This window comes from Micropterus dolomieu, linkage group LG07 (genome assembly GCF_021292245.1).
Source record: "Micropterus dolomieu isolate WLL.071019.BEF.003 ecotype Adirondacks linkage group LG07, ASM2129224v1, whole genome shotgun sequence".
Lineage (NCBI taxonomy): Eukaryota > Metazoa > Chordata > Actinopteri > Centrarchiformes > Centrarchidae > Micropterus > Micropterus dolomieu.
In genome coordinates, this window is record NC_060156.1 from 27,644,325 (window position 1) to 27,670,585 (window position 26,261).

The following is a 26,261-nucleotide window of genomic DNA, read 5'->3' on the forward strand; positions in this document are numbered from 1 at the left end:
AAGAACTGGACACATCCTTCTTTTATTTCTTTTCTTTTGGGAAAGTGGCATAAGAGAGGTGGAAATATCCCACGAGGGAGAGATGAAGGCTTTAAATAAAATCTATGAAGCTGAAGGAATACTGAACCAGGTCTGCGTTTGTTTGCGGAGGATTTGGAGAGGTACTGACATTTTCCACTGAGGGATTATACTTCAAGGACGAGGAGAGATTTAAGTAATATTTATGGTCCCTGAAGGGCTGACATTGTTTTTGGAGAACACAGAGGAATGTTTTTACTCTGAGTCAGGACTTCTTATAGCCAAAGTGATGTGAGTGTGTGTGAGGGGAAAGTTAGTAAGGTGTCTTTGGGTAACGCACACGTCAAACACAGCTGCAGGCGCACTCTCACAGGTGCTGGGATGAGTCGAGACAAGAGGGCAAGGACACGCGAGGATTTTCACACAGATTCACTAACACACTCGCACAGTGATTACACGCAGGTATGTAGATTAGAATAAAGCCACCTTTACACAGGACACCTCTCCACTCTGCAAATTCACAACTAATGTCGAGAAAATCTGCACAAAAAAATTCGATAGAAGTTATGGTAATACAGACCTTTACGGATGAAAACAAAGGGTCTTTGTTCTTTGTTTTCTTGGCTGTTTGCTTTATGAATATCAAAGACTAAAAGGTCAAACGTCATCTGTTTGAAATCAAAGACTTGCAGGGGATGAAATTCTGATTTGTTGAAGATCCAAAACTTCAGATGGATCTAATATTTTTATCATGAGGGCAGCTTTGACAAGCCCCGACTTCAAGGATGAGAAACCTGCAAGAGTGTCTTCCATGGCAGCTTCAAAAGGATTCAATAATCAGAAGATGAGAAGACATTTTTTTTAAATGACTGAAGGCATGTGAGTCGAAATCTTCCCAATATCTGGAGGAGAGCCTAACTGGAACACTTCTTTTTGTTTGTTTTTCCAGTACTGTGTGAGGAGCTGCACACAGGGACAGTACAAGCAATTTCATTTTTATCCATTCAGCACTGTCCTTTGAGGTTGAACAGCTGCTCTTCTCTGCTGAATTCCACAGTCTGCTATTTTTGTTTCCCTGTGTGGAGAAGATCATCATCTGTTGATGCTTTGACAGACGATTCGAGGCTTGAGAGTTTGTCTCTGAGATGATGGAGTAAATAACTGACTGCACATATTGAATTACATTTCATTACTCAAGTGATAAATGGTGTTATATCTGTTGTATTCACCTGGGGACAGGAAATGGAAAGCGGGTAAATGATTAGTGGAGGTTCCTCCTCCTTACTCTGCTCTGACCCATTTTCCAGGCAGCGGTCTTGAGGCGTCTCTTTCTCTGGCTGTGACGGCGTTACCGAGCTGACACCATGAACCTGCGTAGCAGAAACGTGTCACAGTTGATCTCGAACACTGTCAGAGCCATTACCGCTCTGGAGTCCAACACCTGGCCTTCACGTGGATTGGAGGAAATCACTCTCCGAATCAATAACGTGACGAGCCCGGGGTGTCACAAAGGCATTGACGCACAGTTGGGGAACTTGTCTTATCGTAACGTTGCAGGAGTATACGCTGAGGAGGGCACCAGGATTTACGGGTCTCAGTGTCCTCCCCAAGAGATGGCAGTGGAGAAGAACTGGGCGGCTTTGCTGATTTTAGTTGTCATCGCTGTCACGGTCATGGGCAACATCCTGGTGATCCTGGCAGTCTCCCTGGAGAAGAAGCTTCAGAACGCTACAAACTATTTCTTGATGTCGCTGGCAGTTGCTGACATGCTCCTGGGCATCTTGGTCATGCCGGTTTCCATGGTGACCATTCTCTACGGTAAGCATTGAGTGACACTGATATTGGGCTTGACATTTGGTGTGTTGCTGACTTGAGTCCAACAGGCACACAGTTTTGTTCCCCAAGTGTATGAATTGCTGCTGCAACCTGCCTGCATGTACAAAGCTTTATTCACTCTGCAGAACAAAGTGCCCCAAATCTAAAATCAATGACAGCGTGAAGAAAAGAACCTGACATGTCTTTATTGTTTCTGATGTGGGGCGCTCTCATGTCTGGTGTTTAGCTCATGTTTTTGCATTGTCAGAATTCATGCATGACTCGGTGCCGGCGGTCAGGGACAGATGGAGAGCAGCAGTGATGGAGGTGTTCGGTGGTGTTGTTGACAGTGATGTGTTTATTTGGAGTGCTGCTTCAATGCAAAAAGAAAGTGGCAATGCCTGTGCAGCTACAGAGATGAATGAAAGGGCCCACAGGACAATGTAGCTGCAATATCAACGCAAAGATAATGGCACTATAATTAACTTTAATGTAAAACATATCTGTGTGTAAAATGAAACAAAAGAAGCAACTGCAAAAAATAAAAGCTCTCCAGATAAACCTGTTAAGGAGACCTTGCTTCCATACTGACCATCTACCACCCTGTCGGGAGTGTGTATGCTACCTGTCACCTCCTAGTTCCCTTTACATACACAGACTACCATTTAATCCAACCAGTCCTCCAATGCTGGAATAACACTGCCTGTGTGTCAGTTTGTGATCATGTGATCGAACACAACTTTGTTTAGGAATATGCAGCATGTGAGTGCAATGCAAACTAAAATAATGACTCGTTTTAACTCATTATGACAAGAGACGTTTTATAGAGGAGACACGTTAAGAATCCCCAGTACAACTCTATAGAGAAAGCTCGTAACGCCAAAGATGGAAAGCCAAAAAAACAGCAGAGCCGGGATACTAATTTCAGCCAATTGTGCGGTTCCACGCATGTGTCACTTTTAGCACGCATACGTGGTAGAAGAATAACCTGTGAGGAAAAACTTTGTTATGAGTCAATTGTCATCAGGTGGTCATATATGAAGAGGGCAGTAAGTGGACCTCAAGTGAGGATTATTTTGTCAGACTGTTTCTCGCGAGGTCATGAATGAACTTTAACGCTCAGGTCTTTAGTTTAGATTTAGACACAAGACTCCTCTATAAGACATGACCACAAAATCAGGTAATGTGCCATATGGGTGTAGACACTTCCTGCACTCTGCCTTGCAAAAGAAACACAGAGCATGATATATAAAAACTTCATTTAATCAGGTGATCTGATTGAGATCAAACTCTCTTTTGAAAGGGAGAACCGAGAACAGCAGAAGAACAAACATGTCCAGACAAACAAACAGACAGATGTCACTGATTAGATTCAAAGTTTAAAATCAGCTATGGGAAGAGACACTCAGGTTTTAAATCCTCTGTAGTTCATTTATAAAGGTGTCAAATAGCAGAAGGCAATCTGTCCAGGTTGATTACTTACCTGAGGGGTAACTAGAGTTAAAACAGGCCTGAGATCTTTTCTGGTAAGCTCTGGTTTTAAATTAGAGTGGTGATATACTGAAGCACAGAGAGGACCACATTTATTTATTTATTTATTTGTTCATTTTTGCAGGGAAAACACACAATTAAAAGTAATTGCACCAGAGTTAGCTAGCAGCTAATTTGCATCTGTTGTCGCTGGGAAGGTGGACGAAAAACAACCACAGAACAGTAAACACACTGTACAAAACAGCACGACCCATCAGTGTGAGATAATAAATAGAATCAGCATGATAAATAGAAGGCAATCACTGGTGGTGACACTTTTGTGCTGACTTTAGCCAGAGCTTGTGGCTGCTTTTAAAGGAAGGGGTCATTTATTTAAGAAGCTTCTTTTTGTTCCGGACAGCAATCAATAAATCCAATGCTCCATTACTGTTGCAGGGCTGTCTTTAAAGTATGAATTTACAGTCAGAGGAACAACAAGTTTGGAACCTGCAGCTCTACCCTCTTCTCTCCCAGTCAGTCTCCTGCTGATTCCTGTCAGTCAGCTGAATGTATCCTGTGCTTTGCTTCATTTTCTCTGTTTATCAGTCTGTCACTGTCCCACCACACACACACCCTCCCTTAAACACACACCTTCCACCGTCCTCAGCTGATCCTCGCTCTTCTCCCTGAGCTTCCCTGTGTCGGCGCAAATGTCACGAGCCGCTGCTCGCATTAGGAGCTTTAAGCCCTAAGTGGCAAATTCATTTGCATGAGAACAAGTGCGGTAAATTAGTCAGAGGGAAGAGTGCTTTCAAAAGAACGACCTCCAGTGATTATTACTCGCCTTCCCCGGTCTTTAATGAGAAGACAAAAGAACTCATTAGCCACGCCGACGCCAAACATAAACACACACGCTGCAATTATTGTCTCATGATATTACACGGCCTCGGTGTTTCACGTTCATTTAGTGACTCAGAGCAAACAGCATTGTTTCAGGGTGAGAGGGCGTAACGAGAATATCACGGCAGCGGAGTGATCTTCTAAAATGCGACGGTGGTCATGAGCGAGGTTGATATTGATGGTTATTAATGAGGTCATAGATGAGTCTGTGGTTGATGCCACGGCTGAGTTTGTGAATATTAGATTATTAATGGGGTCATTAATCGGCTCAGGAAAGGCTTGAAATAATGAGCGAGGTTATATGCGATCTTGTATTAGACTATAGGCATATGTGACAATGAATATTTTTTTATTTAACTTTTATTTTCCCAGGTTTGTCCAATTGACAACCTCTTTTGCAAGCGAGACCTGGCCAAGAACAGCAGCAACACAGGGTTTCAATAATACATTAACATAAAATCACATACATATAGAACTGGGTCTTTATTACATTACATAATAATTAAGATGATCAGGAAAAGCATTTGCACACAGACAACTTTGATTCAAAAGATTTCACCGTAGTCGGTCATGTTTACTATGTTTTGAATAAGATAACTAAGGTAAGACAGGACAAGTTACTTACTTAAGTATTAACACTAGCAGCAGAACGTTTAAACGTTTAGGAAAGTTACTGCAGTTAAGTTTTTAAGCTAAGCGTCTGTTCCACTAGCCTCAGCCAGACGACCTCTGCCACACTTTCTTTCTGCAATCTGAAAAGTTGGAACATAAATCTGCAGTTTTCTGTACATGTTCCAAGATAAATGATCTGCTGCTGCAGTGCACAATGAATTTGATCACCTCATTTTGGATACAGTTCTAGTTAAATAAAAGAGATTTATTTTGTTAGGATCCCAGAAGTGTCGTCCAATCCCATCAGTGCTTGATGATTACAGGCAGCAGAGCAGAAAAAACCCAAGCTCGAACTTTAATCATGTCACCTGAATAAATTTCACAGGTTCAACTTTAAAGAACTTTATTAATTCATCTCGGGAAAATTCTATTTTTTTGCTCTGCTATGTTTCATAACACACACAGTGAGGCGCCTGAAGATGGGAAGATCATCAACTGTCAGTTAGGTTTAAAGTCTCAAACATGGCTGTATGGCTATGAGAACCATGGGTGTGGCTAGTGACGCATGACATCAGTTAATCCAAGGTCACTCTACACAATTTTAAGCCCGATTTGCCACTCGCCAACTGTCCCGACAGTTGATGGTGATCAGGAGCAAATCAGTAATCGATCGGCGGTCGCCAATTTTTATAGGTGAACTACTCAAGGACGCATAAAAACGGCTCGCCATCACAGATGCCAGCCAGATATCTAACATGCTAAATATCTGGAGGAGTCGGCCGACTCGACATCCACATCCAGCCAGTGAGAGCAGGCAGCTACTTTTTCACTACAAAACATTTTTTACTCACCTCTAATTGTCTCTGTAGCTCTGACAATCCCTGCTGCCAGCATGTGCTAATCCATTCTTTCACCCAGATTCTTTGTCTTCATAATTTCCTCTTTTGTGTGTAGTTTTGCGTCATTTCTCGTGTCACTTCCTGTGAGTTTTGACAAAACGTGGTTTGGAGACCAGAAAGAGTCGTCGGGGGACGGAGTTGTTGTCAGCCTGTGTAGTGTGTTACCTCCTGTCACCGACCGGTCACATGTGAACGCCACAATAACTTCAAGATCCCGTCACGAGATGGGAAGTTGTGTCTGAACAGCACGTGATCTGCCGACGCTGAAAGTTATGTAATCTGCACGAGCCTTTAGCCAGCAACATAGATCTGTGAAGTGAGAGATATTTTACTGGTGCCTCTTGTTCCAGAAGTAAAAGTCCTATTCTTTGTCCCATTAACAATGTTACCTGACCAACAGTTGGAGCTCCTCTATGACCTGAATCAACATGAAAACTCTGCAGTTTGAATCAGCAACAATGAGCCACTGTATCAGAAAAAGGTCCCAGACAGATTGTTTTAAATTAATTTTAGCTACTTTGACGCCATGTTTAATTTTTTAACTGCACGGATGACGAGTTAATTCACTCCCGCTCTGATTCACACCTCTGACCAGCTTCCACTTCAAAGCAACAGCAGCTGAAGCTCATGGGTGTTGTAGTATGTTGAGCCAAAATCTCTGGCAAAACATGATTTCTCTTAAACAAAAATTGAAATGATTACAACTGGTGGTCAGGACATAAAGCTATAAGATCGTTAACATTGCAAATATTATATATATCACATTAAGGAAGATTTGAAATCCTCAGTATAAATTCCCCTTTTCAAAATATTCTTCTGATAAAAATGTTCCTCTACTTAGAAACATTCGACTCTCCTGGATCATTTCATGATGGTTTCATTCATTTAAGCTGCAGATTGTAAAATCACTTTTCTTAACAGCGAAATTTTTCACTTCCACCCTGCGTTAGTAGCACACATGGCTCTGTAATTTGATGTTTTTACTGAAACTCACCATGGCATTGCAGTTAACGTCTCAACTTAAGTTTTTATGTAGACAGCCTTGTACCTTTTCACTTTTTATTTACTGAAAAACAAGACTACACAACTGTCCTGATTTCAAGCATCAGTGCACATAAACTCTCCAGAAAAGTTTGCTTCCTGAATCTGCACCTTGAACCGACCAATCGCCGCCTGGATGGGGTGAGGACATTAAAAAAAGGTTGATGTGCAAACTTTGTTTTGCACAAATGTTTGTGATTATTGATGAGTTTGTCCATCCATCGTCAACCGCTTATCCTGTGTACAGGGTCGGGGGGGGTCTGGAGCGAACCCCAGCTGACATCGGGCGAAAGGCGGAGTACACCCTGGACAGGTCGCCAGTCCATCACAGGGTTTGTACTTAGCATAAACAAATTAGAGACTAACCACCATGGTGAGCATTGTTCTTGCACAAGGATTTAATGAAAAACAAAACCTACAAAAATGTATAAATGTTAGTTGTGTATTAAACTGCTGTGTTGCACAAATACACTCATTTGTACTAGTTACTAGTCCAGGTTGTGGATAGAGCCTCTGCAGTGGACAGATTGAGGCTACATCCTCACTTCTAAGTTTTTTTAACGCTGACTTTCTGCTACGTTTCCACCTCCTGTCCAGACTTAAGCGGAAAAATCTGAAGACCTAAAACTGAGAAGTTTGAAAACGCTGCTGACTCTGTTTTCGTTTTAATATTTAGGGGTATAGTGTTTTAGTGCAGACGGGCAAAAATGGAGGGCTTTAAATAAACGATGACACAGACACTCACATTTGGCTTCCTGATTGGGTCTTAGTCACGCAAAGCAAAAACACAAATCTCGTGTTAATATAGATGAAGATCAATTCTGAGGACGGGGATGGTTTCCGTTTTTAAACTCCGAAATGTCATAGTGAAGATGTAGCCTTAGCCTTAGCAGAGTCAGGATGCCATTGTGCCAGTATGTGCTCCTTCTAGACCTCCTCCTGAGATCACACATTCCCCTTGTCCTGTTTTACATCTGTGGTTCTAAATTTATTGTTTTAATATAAATATTGTGTGGGAGGGAGGATACACACACCAACATGTGAACAATAATAATACTGACCCTTATTTTTTCCCATTTCAAGCACGGTATCACACCAAAGTTCATCAGTTTATGAATCTCATGTGGGAACACATTATGAGCTGCTGTTGTTGTCGTCAGTGTTTTCAGGGTTATTCTCTGCTGAGTCACTCAGTTATTTTACTACCGTGAGGAAGTACAGTAATTTATCTGATGTGACGGGGCATACTGAGTGTGTCAAATACATGCTGGTAAGTGTTGGCTGATGTGTTAGTCTTGGATGGCCTCTTTGGCAGGTGGGCCAGTCATGATTTAGAGAGTGTCGTTGGGAGTTTGGGATTGACCTAGCATTGTGGCTGTGTGGTCCCTGTGGACAAAGAGCCCGTTTCCTACCTATTATACTTGAAACTACAGGAAACAAATACCTTTCCTACTGTGCAGTTTTGGTTTGCTTCTCCTCGCCCCTGGCTTCTTTTTGTCGTGCATAACCCCTGGGGACAAGCTGTCAAAATAAAGATGACAGACTGATGCGCTTTCTCACCTTACACAATCCTCCTGACACTGCTTTCACTGCTCTAAAGAGCCTGGATAACTTTTGGGTTTCACTTGACTACAATTTGCACCCATGATAGTTAAGAGCTTTGTATTGTCATTGGCTCCTTGTAACAGATGGTTCCTGCATATTTTGTTAAGTTTAATTTTCCCTGAAGAGATCGACCCCTTGTATTACAATGAAATACAATAAAATACAATTGTTCATTTTAGGGGGAAGGCAAACTGCAGACTGTGACCACGTCAGCGCAGATAGATGTAAGCAGATTATTGCAGTTTATCATATTTAGTATTGGCAAGTGTCAACATTTGTCAGAGGCAGAGCTGCTATGGAAGCAGAAATAATCTCACTCACTTGAGATAAATTTATTTGCAGTGTGAAAAGTTTAGGAGCCATAGAACTGGCAGAATCCTTGAGAGAAGCTTAGCTAAAGTTGGCAAACTTGATTGTGAGGGAACTCACAAATAGGATCTGGGGATGTAATTCTTTCTTTGGTCTTTCTTTATATCTTTCTTTTATTCTCTTTTGTGTTGGAAGTTCAGCAGGATTGTTAAAAATCTCATGTGCGTTGGTTTGAAATCACTTTTTTCCTCGGTTTTGCTCTGTATGACTATAAAAACAGTCAACAGGTGCCAGCAACCAGTACGGTACAAATTAAAAGAGATAGTTATGCCAAGATGCCACACAATGAAACAATGCCACAGTGACGCCTGCTGTTATTGCTTGCTGTAATCATCCCTCCTGTTTATACTGGACTGGTTTATACTGGACATTAAAAGATATCTTCCTAACATGCTTCCAGTGTAAGTGACAGGAGACAAAGTCCTGGGTAGTGTATTTCTGCACAATGAGGTTGATCACATGATGCTTCACATGTTTGAGTTAGTCAAATCAAGTGAGTATCGTCTGAAGTTACAGTGTTAGGAATGGGGTTTTGTGTTCACGTTTTTCCCCTTTAGTCTGTTTTATGGTTTGGCGTTCTGTGATTCTTTTGTCCTGACTTGTTTATTCTCATGTTCAGTTTAGTTCACCAGTTCTGTCTCATTTCCTGTTTTCTTATTTTTAGTCCTGATGTGTTTCAGCGGTGCTTCCCACCCTGCTCGTTACCTGGTGTTTAAATGCTGGCTTTTTCTGTTTAGTCTTTGTCAATGCTGAGTGATCTGCTCTGCCTGCACTCTGGATTACTTTGCTGTTAGTTGAATTATTCTCTACCTTGTTGGATTACTGCTTGCCTGTTCTGGATTCAGTTTTGTTAGGAATTTTAGCCCTGGGCTTCCACATAAGCCTTTTTAGTTTGCTTTAATAAACCTTTATTTTTAACTGCTACTTTTTCATCTTTTGTCTGCATTTGGGTCCATGCCTCTGCTCTCAGCCACTGCACTCAGCCTACCTATGACATTATGACTACCTATGTCATTTTAGCAGATAATTCCCTCTTTGTGTTGCTGTCCCTCCACTGCAGCTCTACACTATCTGGGGGAACGGAACAAGGGTATTTTGAACTAACAAGATTGGAAGATACCAACTTGATTTGACTAATTCAGATCGCTGAAGCTTCATATTAACTTCACTACATATATTTGCACAAAAGAAAGACCATATATTTTGTCCTTTAATCCTAAATGTACTATAGCAATGGACATCTCAGGTATAGCAGCAAACAACAGCAGCACCTGCAGAAATTGACAGACTTGTTGCAAAGTGACTTTACAAGAGCTGACCACTGACTTGTGTATTTCAGCATCATGGGTGAGGTGGAGTACAGCTAGCATCCCGTAGGATCAGTCTGTGTGGCTGCAGGGATTAGCCACTTTTCACCAAATGGTGTCTCTTTGGCAGTAACTCTAGGGAAGCTCTCAACAGTTTCTCTTTTAGCTGTGATAACAGTCTTCAGTAACCTTTAGTCTAATGTCACTTTACATCAAACTGCAGTCAGCCTGTGCTGATTGATATCTTGAGATGCCGGCTGCGGGAGAATACAAACACCTTAAGTGTTTAAGTGAACTGGACATAAGCCTGTTTGATGTGCACTTGCAAACCTCTATACACACACACACACACACACACGCGACGCTCTCCCAAATGGAAGCCAGAGTTTGCTTTTAGAAAAAAGCAAACTCTGCTCTCTCCACTCAGGACGGGGCTTTTGTAATTCAGTTGCTCGGTAATGTCGGTCCTTTGGTCACTAGAGGCAACTGAAAAACAGAGGACCTTTGGGAACAGAGTATTCCAGTTTGAGTTCAGTGGAAGCTTGCCGAGTCCCCCCAGTTTGCCAGCTCTAATCTCTGTTCCTGGTTTGGTCTCACCTCTCCTCTTTAGAAGCACAGAAATAACTTAATGTCTTAATGATTTTTCTGAATTTTGGGTTGAAATACTCATTTTCTCCTTCCTCTCTAAGGTATTGATGTCTGCAGCAGGTTCATTTTCTTTCCTCTTACTTTGGAGATCTTAACCCCACCATCTATCCATCACTCCTGCCTTCTTTTCCCTTTCTCCCTTGTTATTAGTTTTCCTCTCAGAGGGTGTATGACAAAAGCAAAACAAACCCTTCTGTTTCAAAGCCCTCTGGGTTTTGTCCTCTTTCTGTGGACGGGCAGCTGCGCAGGATGAGATTTACTTAAAACATTAGGCTCTGTTTCTTCTCTATTCCTCTTTGATTCACTCACAATCCAAATCCACATCTCTTCAATTTTCACACAAGTGCTGGCTTTAAACCCTGTGCCTGTCAAGTTATCTCATAAGAAGCCAAAAACAGAAAATCAGGTTACTCTCTGGATCTGTTTGTAGGAGATCACCTGTCAGTCAAATGCTGTGGCATTGTCTTTTTGGATATTCCATTGGTGTGGTTGGGGTTATTTTCTTTGATTATCCATTGTGGCTTTGTTGAGCTTGATAGGATATGTATGGGGTGACTGAGGGAAAGTAAGTGACCGACTATGCCACCTGGGTAATTTTATTTGTACATTCCTTTCAGTATTGATTCAGCTTTATGATCACTCTGGAGAGTGCAGTTTGTGCTGCTGCTAAACTCTATTACAATATACAGAGAGGTGTTTCTGTTATTTAGCCCACACTCGTTGATTTGAATGGGGTGGACAAAATAATAGAAACATCTGTCAGTATAATGAACAGTATGGATCAGGAATTTTCGCCTGGTTGCCACTCCCATCTGTTCAGTATATTCATGTTGGTACATAGAGTATTTTTTCCAATGCAAAGCTTGTTTCAGTCATGTGTTGACAGGAACAGAAAATGTGGACACCCCTGTATACGTTTGGTCTGGGACTTATGGTTTTGACTTGGCCTTTTGTTTCAAATGAAGAGAAATCTAAATGCTACAACAGAATAAACAAAAGAGTTCTTTCCACGTTGTGTCAACAGTTTCTGTTTGTCCCTTTCCAGTTTCAACATGACAGTGTCCCCATTATCAAGGCAGCTCCATAAAGAAGTGGTTTTCCCACTTTGGTGTAGAACAACTTGATTGGCCTGCACAGAGCCCCAGCCTCAAACCCATCCAACACTTTTGTGATGAACACTCACTGTGAGGCAGACCTGATCACCCAACACCAGTTGGACCTCACTGAGGCTCTTGTTACATCACATTTGTTTGACAGATGCTTTCAACCGCATTCAAACTCAGAAGGAACACGAGCTAGATGTAATCAAGAATTGGACGTGCAAGACTTCCAAGTAAACAGCTATGTTAGAGAACAGCACCACACACTATTTCTTTCTTCTTTTGTTGTTGTGTTGTGTTGATGCAATATGAGAAGGTGGGTTTTCAGCCTGCCGTCAAAGTTGTGCAGCGACTCCGCTGTCCGGACATCAGTTAGGAGTTCATTTCGGAACAGAGAGGAGCCAGGGCAGCCAGTCGTCCCGAGGCAGAGGAGTGCATTGGTGGCAATGGCCACAATGGAGGAAGGAACGAGCAGTTCCTTTCACTGCCCTGTAGGCCAGTGTCTGAATGTGAGCAGCGACAGGGAGCCAGTATAGTAGTCTGAATGGGAGCAAATCCCTGCAGCCAGGTTCCAAATTCTGGTGGAAAGAATGAAACCAGAAGTGGAGGCTGTTAGATTAGCACATTAATTAATTATTTTACATGACATGTTAACCAACCATGTTTTTGTCCCCATTCATCATGAGCTAAACTCAAAGATCTAAGCCTTTCTCAATGTACATTAAAGGCCCTTTTTTTCTAAAAATTTTGTTCACAGATCTGTGTTAGTGAGCCCTTCTCCTTTGCCGAGATAATAATAATAATAAATTGAATTTGTATAGTGCTTTTTACGAACTCAAAGCCGCTTTACAGAGCAGATAAAGAAACATGACAAAAAAAATAAAATAAATAAATCAATAAATAAAATAAACAGCTAGGGATAAGCAGAGGAGAAGAGATGGGTCTTAAGGCGGGACTGGAAAATGGTGAGGGACTCAGAGGTGCGGATCTCATGGGGGAGGGAGTTCCAGAGCCTGGGAGCTGCCCTGGAAAAGGCTCTTTCCCCAAGACTGCTGAGCTTGGACTTGGGGACGTAGAGGAGACCGGCTGAGGTGGATCTGAGGGACCGCGAAGGTTGGTAGGGGGAGAGGAGGACATTGAGGTATGAAGGGGCCAGGTGGTGAATGGCTTTGTAGGTGAGGACCAGGATTTTGTATGTGATCCGTTGAAATGGGAAGCCAGTGTAGTTGTTTTAGGACAGGAGTGATGTGGTGCCAGGATATGGAGCAGTCGTGCGGCTGAGTTCTGGACCAGTTGGAGTCTTTTTATGTAGGTTGAGCTGATACCAAGGAGTAGTGAGTTGCAATAGTCCAGCTGTGAAGAGATGAAGGCGTGAATGAGTCTTTCAGCAGCAGAGGGTGTGAGTGAGGATCTGATTTTGGCAATATTTCGAAGGTGAAAGAAGGAAGTTTTAATGACATGACGGATGTGGGACTCAAGGGAGAGGGTAGAATCGAGGTTGAAGGCCTGGGGAGACAATGGTGCCGTCGATGGTGAGAGTGGGGTTATTGGCTTTGCAGAGAGTGGATTTGGAGCCTATGAGGAGGAATTCTGTTTTATTGCTGTTTAGTTTGAGGAAGTTGTGTTGCATCCAGGTTTTACTCGCTAACAGACAGGAGTTGATGTGGGAGAGGGGGGGATTGTGGGGGGATTTGGTGCTGAGGTAGATCTGGGTGTCATCAGCATAACAGTGGAAGTTCAGGTTGAAGTGGCGGAGTATCTGACCAAGGGGGAGGATGTAGATGATGAAGAGAAGGGGGCCAAGTACGGAGCCTTGGGGAACACCTTGACTGTGACTGTAGCAGAGGTGTGGTTATGAAGAGAGATGAAGTGGGATCTGTTGGAAAGGTAGGAACGGAGCCAGGTGGGTGCAGTACCTTCGATACCAAGGTCTTGGAGTCTGGTGAGCAGGATGTTATGGCTCACAGTATCGAAGGCTGCACTCAGGTCAAGACGAATAAGGATGTTGAGGGAACCGGTGTCAGCAGAAGTGAGGAGGTCGTTGAAGACTTTGAGGAGACACCTCGCAGGTGTGGCATATCAAGATGCTGATCAGACAGCATGGGGATTGCACAGGTGTGCCTTAGGCTGGCCACAATAAAAGGCCACTCGAAAGTGTGCTGTTTCATTGTATGGGGGGGGTCCGGAAACCAGTCAGTATCTGGTGTGACCACCATTTGCCTCACGCAGTGCAACACATCTTCGCATATTGATCAGGTTGTTGATTGTGGCCTGTGGAATGTTGGTCCACTCCTCTTCAATGGCTGTGCGAAGTTGCTGAATATTATAAGCTTAGTGATTTTTTGAGTTACCTCCCTTAGTGTCTAATACTCTAACTCTCTTGGCTGTCACTCAGGGTCACTCACTGGTGTGTTTTGTTTTGAACCAACCCCATAGATATTTCCTCGGCTGACTTTACTACATGTGTCTTTCTGTTGTACATCTTTAGCCCCATTTGGCAGGTGCTTATTTCAAACTCTACATTCCGGTGTCCTCAAACATTTGGCCATGTTGTGTACCATACCAAAATTATATAAAAGAGTAGTAGTTACATGTCTTTATCTCACCCACTTCATACATGTTTAAGCCTTTGGTGGAGATAATGACTGGTATATATTCCTACCAAATATGAAATTATTATTAAGGTTTTCTACTTCTATTGCAACAGGAGCTTTCACCATAGTGCAGTAGATTGGATCACATCACGTAGTTGGTTGTAGGTGCAGTTTCTGAAGTTGCAAGTTTGAATCCCAGACCAGCAGAGAAGATCTGGGTGAAAAGAACACTTGAGAAAAGCTCAAGTATTGCTTTAAAGTTTCAACGCGCTCTGTAAACTTTATATGGTGAGCCAAGAGAAAGCAGCGTGTAATATGGTGTCATTTCATACAATAATAAATCTCTGTTGGTGCCAGTGAGGGAACAGTAATGGCTGCAGTTTTTCTTTTCATCCTGATTGTGTGATATTTTTGTTTATACTATTTCTGTAGTCCAATGTTTTTGCCAAGTGATTGATTCAAGCAGTGAAGTGGATGGAAATAGAGAAGAAGTCATCACGCCAGAGCTGTTTGGTAACGAACCTGACGAGGTGAAAGTACAGTGACAGAAATAACAGCAGTACAACCTGTAAGAACTGCTGGGCTCTACACAATGCTGGCACCCACTTATTCACACACAGTCCCCAAGACTAAAAATGTCTCGCTCCTAAACAAACAAGCCGCCGTTAAGCCGCTAGAGGCTGCGATGCTCATTACACGCCACACTATTTAAGTGACAAAGTGTAGTTTACCCTTCAGGTATTTTTGATTATATTTTTTTATTAGCCACATGACAGTGCTGGTGGAATTTATGTTCATTATAGTATGTTTGTTTAAGCTCTCCATCACGTACATACAGGACAAACAACAAATAGACAATACACTTCACAACGTGTAACAATAATTGCCGTGCCGATGTATGAGGAGGCAACCAAAGGGATGAGTTCAGCGTTCTGATGGATATCCTCTGAAGACCATGAATAATGAAAAGATTCAGTGTGAACCACCCCTTCAAATAAATGTGTCCATATTTATTTTTTTTTCATGTGTTTGTAATCTCCGGTTTTTATGTCGGAAAATGCCATCACAGTTACCCAAAGCCCAAAGTGACACCTTCACTTTGCTTGGTTTTCCCAAACCTCAACATTATTAACAATAAATTAATCAATGAATAGAAAAGCAGCAAATTTTCCCATTTGTGAAGCGTGGAACCATGAAATGTGTTTACATGAGAAATGACTTCTATTGTCAAAATAGTTGCCAAGTAATTTTCGTACAATAAAAAAATTTGGACTTATTGTTTTTAGCTGTACTTTTATAAACTGTTCGGTATTATACATATTTTAAAACCTTTTTGAATGTTTTGTATGTAAAAAAAATATTTATTTGAAAAGTAACTAAAGCTGTCAGACAAATGTAGTGAAGTAAAAAGTACAAGATGGTAACGTTTAGCTGAGCGCTACTACTTTAACCTTCTATGTAGCCCTCAGCTGCTTTAGGTTTAGGCTAAGCGGTTACAGGTTTGACCTTATTCCAATAGGTTAGAACAAAACTTTGTGTTTAGTGACAATTCATAATTACACCGGTGATGCACCAGCACACACCATTGTTCTATTTTCCAGTTTCAAAGCTCCACATTAGCCTCACTAGACCCCCTGCCAGCAGGGCTGTTAGATAATGGATTACAGGATGAAATAATGGTGGAACAAGTGAATCAACAACAGACACGAAATGACAGAAAAGGTTAAATAGATCAAACAAGGCTGAAGAAATTCTGTTTTATGTTGCTCTGTAGTCGAATTCCATTAGAGATAAGGCCCTCTGACGGGCTCTGGACACAGCTTAGGCTTTAATAATCGGAGCTTGCATTCTACCCTGAGAACTAGGGCGGGTGTAACGTGTCTTACACAACAATGACAAACTCCTCAGACGCTGGCTTCACGGTCGCCTTGATAAGGCAGTCGCCCTGAGCAAAAATAACCTCTAATATAGATAGAAGATGGGATGAGGATAGGGATGTGGGCAGAAAGTGAGTGAAAGAGAGTCCCATGTGGAAAATAGCCAGTGTTGTGCTCAGCCATTTGTGCTCAACTGCATGAGATAGAAGACTTTGCTTTTTGTGTGTCTCTCAGCTGCAGAGCGAATCACAAAGCAGCCTGAACAAAAACAGAGATGCAGCAGCAGCAACAGTCAGGCATTCAAATCATCAGCCTTCCTCCTCCTCCTCCTCCTCTCTTGCATGACCAGCCGGTACAAAATAAAAACAGATGCAAACAAAAGGGCAGCTCCATTATCAGGCTCTGCTGGCCAGATGTGAGACAGCAGGGCAAAAGGTCAAGAAACACACACACACACACACACACACACACAAACACACACACAATGCCAAAATGGTGGTGGGGGATAACAGGATGGTTAGCAGATGAACACCAGCAAGAAAAGAGAGAGAGATGAGATTAGTCTAGTCACGTTATGTCAAATACAATAGCTAACGTTATATAATACACTGCATTTAAATGTTGATTCAGACTCAGGGGTTGTACATTCCCCCAAGTACAGTTTTAAATTACTTTTACTCATCAGTATGACCATTTTATGTAACTTAATACTTCAGACGGAAATACTGTGTAACCCATTAATCATCTCACCTACTTTCTGAATGTACAGTGAGAATCATAATACCCTATATCATGGATAATAACTATCCCAGAATGCACTGTGAAAAGTAGTGTACAACCAATGGTCACAAACCAAGCGGTATATACCATCTATTGTGCAACAGTAATGGTGTAATTAACGGCGCAGAGAGAATGACGCGAGTAGTGTCCGAAAGTGTTGTTTTCATTTTGCTGGTGAGCCCAGTCCATCTTCATAGAACTTCCTAGATAGAGAGTAGTGAAAGAATGATGATTTTCGGACACAGCCAACGTTATTCAACTTAAAAAAAAACAAGTCAGTGTTGAACCTCGTTCACTGATCAATTTTTTGATACATCAGCAGGAGTAAAGGATATTGCACAGTCCATGTATCAAAACAAATATTGCAAAGTTAATATATATAATAATAAACTCTAAAAAAATAAATAAAATAATGAGGCGCTGCTGAGCCTTTTTCACAAGCATGGTAGTGTTAACAGTCCATTTTAAGTCCTCAGAGATTTGTGTGCCCAGGAATTTGAAGTTGCTGACACACTCTGCCATGTCTCCTTTGATATATAGAGGAGCATATTCTCCTTCCTTCCTCCTGAAGTCAATAATCAGTTCTTTTGTTTTGGCGGGATTGAGTACCATGTTGTTAATGTGGCACCACGCAGTCAGTTTCTGGACTTCATCCCTGTAGGCAGACTCATCAGCCCACCACATTTGTGTCATCCGCAAATTTAATGACAGTGTAATTGCTGTGGGTTGGTGTGCAGTCATAGGTGTATAGAGTGTAGAGCAGAGTACTCAACACGCATCCCCGGGGGGCTCAGTGTCAGGATCAGGATCTGAGTCCTGAATGTGTTTGACCTGACCATCCACCTCCTTATGTGGACATTCTCGCACTTTATACTACATCACCTGACTACGAACTGCACTACATCCTGCAACACCTCGACCCTCCAGGGACACATTCAAGGAACTGTGCCAACCTCCACCTGTCAGTGGTCACAAACTTTCTGACCGACAGGAGGCAGCAAGTGAGGCTGGGGAACATCACATCCAGCACCCCGGACAATCAGCACTGTTGCCCCCCCTGCTCTTCTTCCTTTACATCATCAACTACACCTCAAGAGACCCGTCTGTGAAACTCTGAAGTTGGCACACAACGGTCATCGGCCTCATCTGGGACGGCATGAGGCTGCATACAGACAGGAGGTTGATCATCTGGCTCTCTGGTGTGGTCAGAACAACCTGGAGCTCAATACTCAAACTGTGGCAGTGGACTTCAGGAGGAGCCCCCCCAACTCTGCCCCCCATCACAATACTCAACAGCCCTGTGTCTGCTGTGGAAACATCCAGAGATGTTCTTCCGGCGTCAACCTGCCTAAGGAAGTGCTGATCCAATTTTACACAGCCATCACCCACAACTTCATCCCCCAACACGTTGACAACTGTGTGGTGAATTTTGGAGAAGACACCATCATCATCGGACGGATTTCAAACAACTTATCTTATCTTTGTGGTGTGGCTGACCCTTTAATCTGAACCGTATTGTAGACGATAGTAATGTTAAATCACAAACTCACTTTCTCATTCTTGGCTGTCGATAGTTGCGGACGTAACTCATGGAAACTTTTCTACTTAGTCCTGAGAGCAGCACATAATTAACGTTGAATAATTAGGGCTTATGATGACACACTGCTTTGGCACGCTGTAATTTGGACTGAACACATTTGATTCATTCTCAGGGGAGGAACTCACTTTTCCAAGTCCACTGAAGACGCCCCGAAGCTCATCAGCTACTTCCTCACATGTGCAGCCACCTAAACAGTGTTTTATAGCTTACTATAAGTGAGTGTGTATCTGTGTGTGCAGGGTCACAACATATATATGAGTGCATTGTTGTTCCTCCAGTTGATTTTTTTCTTCTCGAGCCCGGAGCAGCTCAGTGAACCTTGTTTGTTTTTTAGCACAGCGTTGGATGCACCCGCTGTCACACTGCCATTTTACATTATTGGAATTTGCTTAGCATTTATATTCCAGTTCTCTGCTGCCCAGTCATGTGCTTCCCTGATGGTCTGTATTTTGTTTTCAGCCTACTACATTGGCCTTAGCTGCTAATTCTGCGGCCCCTTAGCTCCTCTGTGCCATCGCTTCTCTTCTGTTCCAAAATATCTACTTTATCATTATAATTACTGCTGCTGTTCTTATTCTTATAATTTTGATTAACAAATAGCCTGTAAAACAACCTTTATGTGACTTAATGACTTCTGCACCTCTTTTCTTCATGCATAAATTAAAACAGGTTGTATTATTGGTGAATAACTGACAGGTAGGGTTATCTTGCGTGTTTTCCTGAAAGCTGTGGTTTCACTGCTAGTCTGTTTCTTTCTGTTTTAATTGGTCCTCATTAATGAGTTAATTAGTGCAGAGCTTAATTTAATGTGTATTAAGTAACTGCATTCATTATTTCTCCATGCCCATGTACTGAGGGGTCTGTTTATTACTGGTTTCGGTTGCAGTCGATATCTTGGAGCTCATAGTTGTTTAACTTGATGTATGAGCACAGCTTTATAAATGAAGCTCTATGTTGGCTGTTACACACTGTTTACAGTGACAGAAGACACAGAGCTGAGAGGGCCAGTTGAAGACTGAGCTTCTTTACAAAGCCGGCTTCAAAACAGCAAACAGCCACTCACTATGACTGAATTATTCAGCACACGGTTCTTATTCTTCAATAAATACACCTTTCTTCTAATTGAGCTGCAGGGTCTGTACATGGCTCTGTCTCGGAAGGGAAGTGCATTAGTCTCCCGGAAAAACAAACAAATCAAAAGGACAAGATTGTGTGCTTCTTGTGCCAATGCAGTTATGATAACTGCGTTTTTGTGTGTGGCTGGTGTGTTTCCTTAAAGCATTAAGGAAACATCTTTTTTAAAGTTCAATTGATTGTAAAGGTGCGACACATTCTTTCTTTCCCCATCACTCTTTTTGTCTAAAAATATTGTCATGGTTTGGAGCTACCGTGAATGTGACCTCCTCATTTACTTATATTGAACATTTATCTTGCAAATGCTGATATGTAATTTCTGTGATTTTGGACCGTTTAATATGACATTTTGCACACCTTCTCATCAAATCCCCTTTTCATGAATCAAGCTTGTTTGACTCACCAGAAGGCTTTGAAGGACCACTAAGAAGCCAAATATCAGAAAGAATGATGAAATATTTAGTGGGGTTTTTTGCGTGAGGAATGTGTTTTAAATGAGGCACTCCCACAGTAGATCAAGTCTGAACATGTTTTGCAGGTTTAAAATAAGCTCTTTTATTCAGTTAAGCTGTGTTTGTGGCCAGATATGTTGGAAACATGCATATTTTATTTAAGCAGGAAAACAAGCCCTCTTTGAGCTAATTCTCAACCTAATTCTGTGTCACAGAAGGTAAAGAAGAAGAAGAAAACCTGGACCATATGGGAATGTTATGCTCAGGTTTCACTTGGCAGCATCCATGTGTGATATGTGTGACTGTATGAGTGTAAATCAGAGCGCTGCTTCAATAGATGATCAGGTTCATTTTGTTTTCTCTGGTAAACATCTGTAGTGTTTTACCTTGAGAGCTCTCTTCATGTCTCCAAACATTTAATGAAACAGGATGATCACTGGGCGTATTTTGTTTGAAGGTGAATTATCCCTTCGACATGAGCGTCTTCTTTCATTTACCTTTGTTTTTATGCATTTGTGTTTATGTGCGTCCATGTGTGTGCTCTGTCTGATCTCGCTGTGCGTTCACTGCCGAACCTTTTCATGTGCAAAACAGATTCTCTCCCGGCTAATTAAACGTCTATTTACATCTTTTCTGTTTTGTACTGTTCTAACACAAAGACAATTACGACCGCCGTGATGACAAAGTTCCCCTGCAGCTCCGCACAAACAGAAACAAACACTGATACAGACAGGAAGTTAGATGGGGAGGAGGAAGGAGAGTAAAGGGGCTTTGTACCATGTTTTATCTGGTTAGCATGCAAGCTAATTAGCTAGAGTGGATTTTGTTGACAGCAAAGCAAGGCGTTTGTGTTTACAGCACATACACCAACAGCTTAACATGCAATTTAAATTAAAATAAAATGAGGTAAAATGAAGTCACAGCACGTCACGTAAAAGAAAGTACCAAAAAATTTCATAATTTACACGCCTGTAATCTCGTGTTTCTCTCACCAGGTATTCCCAAATGCCTGGTAGTACAACAATGACAAAAGGTCGCAAACATACAGGTTGGATCTGAAAGTGGACCTGTTATATATTTGTGTATCGCTGGTACTCAAGTTTATCACCTCTGGCAGAACTGAAAAGTGTTCTGGTTAACCTGACAGATACCAAATTGCTCAACCATACGGTGGCACCAGAGGGAAAGTCACAGGATCACCAAAGTTCCTACAATTCATGCTGACCAAATTTCATGATATATATATATATATATATATATATATATATATATATATATATATAAAATAGATATTTCAGTCTGGGCCAAAGTGGTGGACCAACAATGCCATTCATAGAGACACACAAGTCTTGCCTGTATCCCAGGACTGTCGTATCTGTAGAATAACAGACAAATCATCTCTGCTTACTGTACAGTTCCGACTTTAGTGACAACATGTAACTGACCCTGACCCTGATAAATAACTCTCTAAGCTGAGCCTTTATGTGCCCTGGTGTATGTGTGTCACTGTGAGCATCTGCAGATGATTTAATTAAACCCACAGAAATACAAGTGTTCACTTCAAAATGTTTATTCCAACAAGAAATGCCATCACATTTGGATTGTTGGCAGACCACTCTTGTGAGAAGACTTGGACGCACAGGGCTGAAGGTAAAGATGGCTGAAGTCTCTGGGACTCTAACCTCAACCTCCTCAGCAAAGACGCCTGAGTCTGGGGCTCTGATGCTTATGATTCCACCAGATGTGCTGTAGCCCGTTGCAGAAGCGTCCCAGAATATGCAGCGAGTCTATGTTTATCGGAGCCTCATCAAGCAGCACTGAGCAGATGAACTGGGCAGGCAGTTAGACATAGAAAGGTCATAGAGAATCTGGTCAATTACAATACAACACCCTGTTCAGACTCCTGATCATTTATATCACACGATAAAACAAACTAAACTAAAGAGAAACCATTTAACTATGTAGCCTACTTCCCCATGGTAGAAGAACAAAATCAAGGACAACTTACCAAATCAACTCAATTCAAATAAAATGTTTTAATAGCAATATCACCATCCAAACCATCATCCTGTAGATTATAATACAACTGAATATCTTCTGATGCACCTGGAATACAGCTGTAGCTGTAAATTTGACAGTTATTACCTAAATTATTCCTACAGCGCTGTAAGTGGTCTCTATCTCTATGTCTTGAGGAGACGAATCGTTTGATATATTGGATGTCTGTGTAGCTACGGGTCGTCCAGCAGACAACAATAAAGACCGATTGTTCCAAAGCAACGCTTCCTCTGCTGCAGTCTCTGGCGAAAACGAAACTTAAGAGCTCAGATGGATTGCATAATATCTGAAATGGCGGCCACAATTATTTTTATACACAAAACAGCTGTTTTTGGACTGAAGCTGAAGCTGAACTTTCTTTAGAGTGGTCGGACTGCGGTGTAGGATGAGATAAGAGATATCTAGATGGCAATAAATGCAGCTGTGTACAGTGATTACAGAGTGACCTATGTGTTGATATAAGTTTAATTTAAAAGTATAAGTTAATTTAGATGTTTGGTGTTTGATTCTGGCTGAGCCTCCTAGCTTCATAGAGGTGTGTGGCATGCATAGGGTGACCAAAAATACTAGGATCGGACATGGATTTCTCATTCGCATTTTGCGTGAAAAATGATCATCCTGCCTGGTACCGGGTAATTAAGGGCTTAAATTAAAGACTTGTTGGTCCATGTTCTGCTCTCAGCAAAGCAGAGGTCAGGGGAACTGAGGAATAGTGACTCCTCCTTCAGCATCTGCCTTTGACCGAGGCACTTAACTCAAGTATTCCTGCTCCTGTCAAAGAAATAGTAATAATATAAATACCTGGTGAAGCAGGCTTTGAAATCATTTCATCTTCGTCTCTGCTCCAACAACACCACAGGAAACTGATGTCATTAGAAGAGAGAGCTACTTGACAGAAAAATGACTTGTCCTTTCATCAAGACACTGTAATGTAATGAAAGGAACAGACTCTGCTGTCAGAACATCACAGAGACAGAAACAAAAAGGTGTGGAGACATGACAGAAATGTTAAACAACCCAACGTTCACTGGAGTTCACTTTGTTTCCTTTGGTGTTGAGCTTCACAGTGTCCAGGCTCCAAAACAAGAATTTGGGTTGTTTCAGTGACACATTGTTATGGATTTAACAGTAAGAGAGAGAGATTGCACCTTCAATCTGAAATCCAGAACTTTCCTCATTAGTTTTCATATGCAAAATGACCCATGATTCTTTACACTTTTCACAAAAAAAATGGCGGATTGAGTAGGCGCATCCAACCACCCCAGGGGGAAAACTGTGCTTGTTGAAGCAGTATAATAGTTATAAGGACATTTTACTTGGAAAAGTGAGCAAATGCTTGATTTGGAAAAAAATTTAGGCAACATTAAACAGCGTTAACCCTACCGTTGAGCGGCAGGTCAAAGATATACAGGAAAGATGCTAGAACATGAAAAAGTATATATATAAATATTTAAATATTTAAGAGGAAATATCCTAAAATGGGAGGAGGCAGGACACGCAGTCCAACTGTGTGTTACTGAACAAGTCATTTTTGACTTAATTCTTTTGTGCTCGTGAATTAATTTAGTAAGTACTGGTTAATTTCATTAACGTCATGTCCAATGTGGTTAAGCTGGCCCCACACTAGAGGATAACTGGGCTGGTTTAGGTTCAGATTCTCCCTCCTGAGAGTTGCGGGAGTGTTATACCAGCATCTGTCCAAATTACACTGCTGTGCAGAGGATTTTAGATGATCAAAATGTCAGACTTTTGTTTTTTTTATCGTTCATGGTCAATCGTTTCAATCATTCTCTGTGATTTCTGTGACCCCGTGTCACAAAAGCTGACACATTTTAAAAGATTAATCTGAGCCATAAGTTTCATTTATAGCAACTTTTCATCTTCTTAACAAAGCAGTAAAATATATAAGCCAACAAACAATCAGCCATGCTTAAAGAGGATTTGCTCTAGTGGCCCATTAATTCCTGCAGCTTATGAAAGTCAACTTAGCACATTTAAGGATACACGATGTCCAACAAAAACATTTTACATGTTGTTTCAAGCATCGTGTGTAATTTACATATTAGAATTTGTTAGTATTCGCCAACAATACATCCCATGTGTCTCAGCCTTTGGTACACTGTCAAAGCTGTTGATGTCGAGAGTCACAAAATACAAATTGTTCTTTTGATAAAGAGATTCCTGTCAGCTTCACACAGAAAGAAAACAGAAACAAAAAATGCGAGCTGACAAGCGCAGACGCTGGGTCACAGAAACCAGAAGGGCATCAACACCCGTCACTGAGGGGAATGGTTCAAAATACACAATGAACTACTGACAAACGCCTGACAAGCTTATGTGGATGTACTGAGGGATTCATACTGGAGGGGAGCTTGTGTCAACATGATTATGTGTCTGACCCGCTCATGCTGTTCTCAGGTCAAATATCAGTCCTTGACTGTCGAACAGAACCGTGAACATTAGCAAGAGTGAAATGAAAATAATGTTTTATATTCAATCGCCACATTCTTAATTCATTTCTTAATGCTGACCTGCTTCTGATACCTTTCGACTTTTCGACGCCTCTGTCTCTGTTGTTGTTAGTTTTACAGGTCCCTAGCCTAACATATGCCTATTCAGATCCTTTATAAAAAAAAATAAAAGTACCAATACCTCACTGTAAAAATACTCTGCAAGTAAAAGTATGTAACTAGGCTATAAGCAAGAAAATGTAGAAGTAGCCAATTAAAAATAAAAGTAGCCTACTCAAAGCAGAAAGAAAAATGTCCCCTATGACTGTTATACTATTATAGATATCATTAGATTATTATTCCTCACACATTAATGTAGTTGGATGAGGTTGAACTAGACTGGAAGCTGGAACCATAAAATGTTTTTACATGAAAAAAGACTAATACCAAAAAGTTGCCAATTACATTTCTGTCAATTAGACTAACGGATGTAGTTCTACTAGCTGGACTTGTATAAACTGTTAAGTAATTTAATATATATCAAAACATCCTAATTTTTAAACTCTTCATTCATTTTGTGTGTAAAAAGCTTCTTTTTAAATAATTTTTAACTAGTAACTGAAGCTGTCAGATAAAGTAAAAAGTACAATATTTCCCTTTGGATATGTGGTGAAGTAGAAGTAGAAAGTGGCATGAAAAGAAAATACTCAAGTTCAGTACAAATACCTTGTGTACTTAAGTACAGTACTACTTTGTTACTGTCCACCACTGGGTGTAGCTTTGGCTACCTGAAACTAAGGAAAGGACTAGATTTCTATATTTTATCATCCATCATTTAGCTGACATTTTTATCCAAAGCGACTTACAATTGCTATTTATGTCAGTGGTCGCAAGCCTCTGGAGCAACGAGGGGTTAAGTGTTTTGCTCAGGGACACAATGGTGGATGGGTCAAAGTGGGAATTGAACCTGGTTCTCTCACACCAAAGGAAGGTGTCTTATCCATTGCACCATCACCATCATGATGGTGAAAATGGCTGGCCTTGAGCCACAGTGCTTTAAGTGGGAGCCCCCTACACCCGTCATGTGCAACAAACGTCTCGGGTTACATATGTAACCCTGGTTCCCCGAGAAGGGGAACGAGACACTGCGTCGGTTACGACACTATGGGAACGCCTCTAGGCGAAGCAGGTCTGAACGTGAATGAAATCACTCCATCCTATTGGCTTGTTGCTAGAACGGTAAGGTGTGACGGAATAACCGGAGGAGTATAAAGCACACCTGTACACACTCATCATTAGCTTAACTATGAAGCAGGCGCTTCAGGCGGGGAGAGAGGTGCGGCGGGCCGACGCAGTGTCTCGTTCCCCTTCTCGGGGAACCAGGGTTACATATGTAACCCGAGACGTTCCCCTTCGAGGGAACTCGAACTGCGTCGGTTACGACACTATGGGAACGAGATACCCACTAAACCGTGCCGAAAACCCCGCCTGCCCCTGTGTGCAATAAAGTGGCACGACTAAGAGGAGAGCGC

General features: G+C 41.7%; 1 protein-coding gene across 1 annotated transcript in view; it reads left to right on the plus strand.

The window, feature by feature from the left end:
• Window positions 1-1,382: 1,382 nt before the first annotated feature.
• The window catches only part of htr2aa (5-hydroxytryptamine (serotonin) receptor 2A, genome duplicate a), an 84,849-nt gene continuing 59,970 nt past the window's right edge, over window positions 1,383-26,261 (plus strand). The window contains exon 1 of the mRNA XM_046053930.1: window positions 1,383-1,836. Coding sequence (XP_045909886.1) covers window positions 1,383-1,836 — 454 coding nt within the window. The remainder of the gene's footprint in view (window positions 1,837-26,261) is intronic.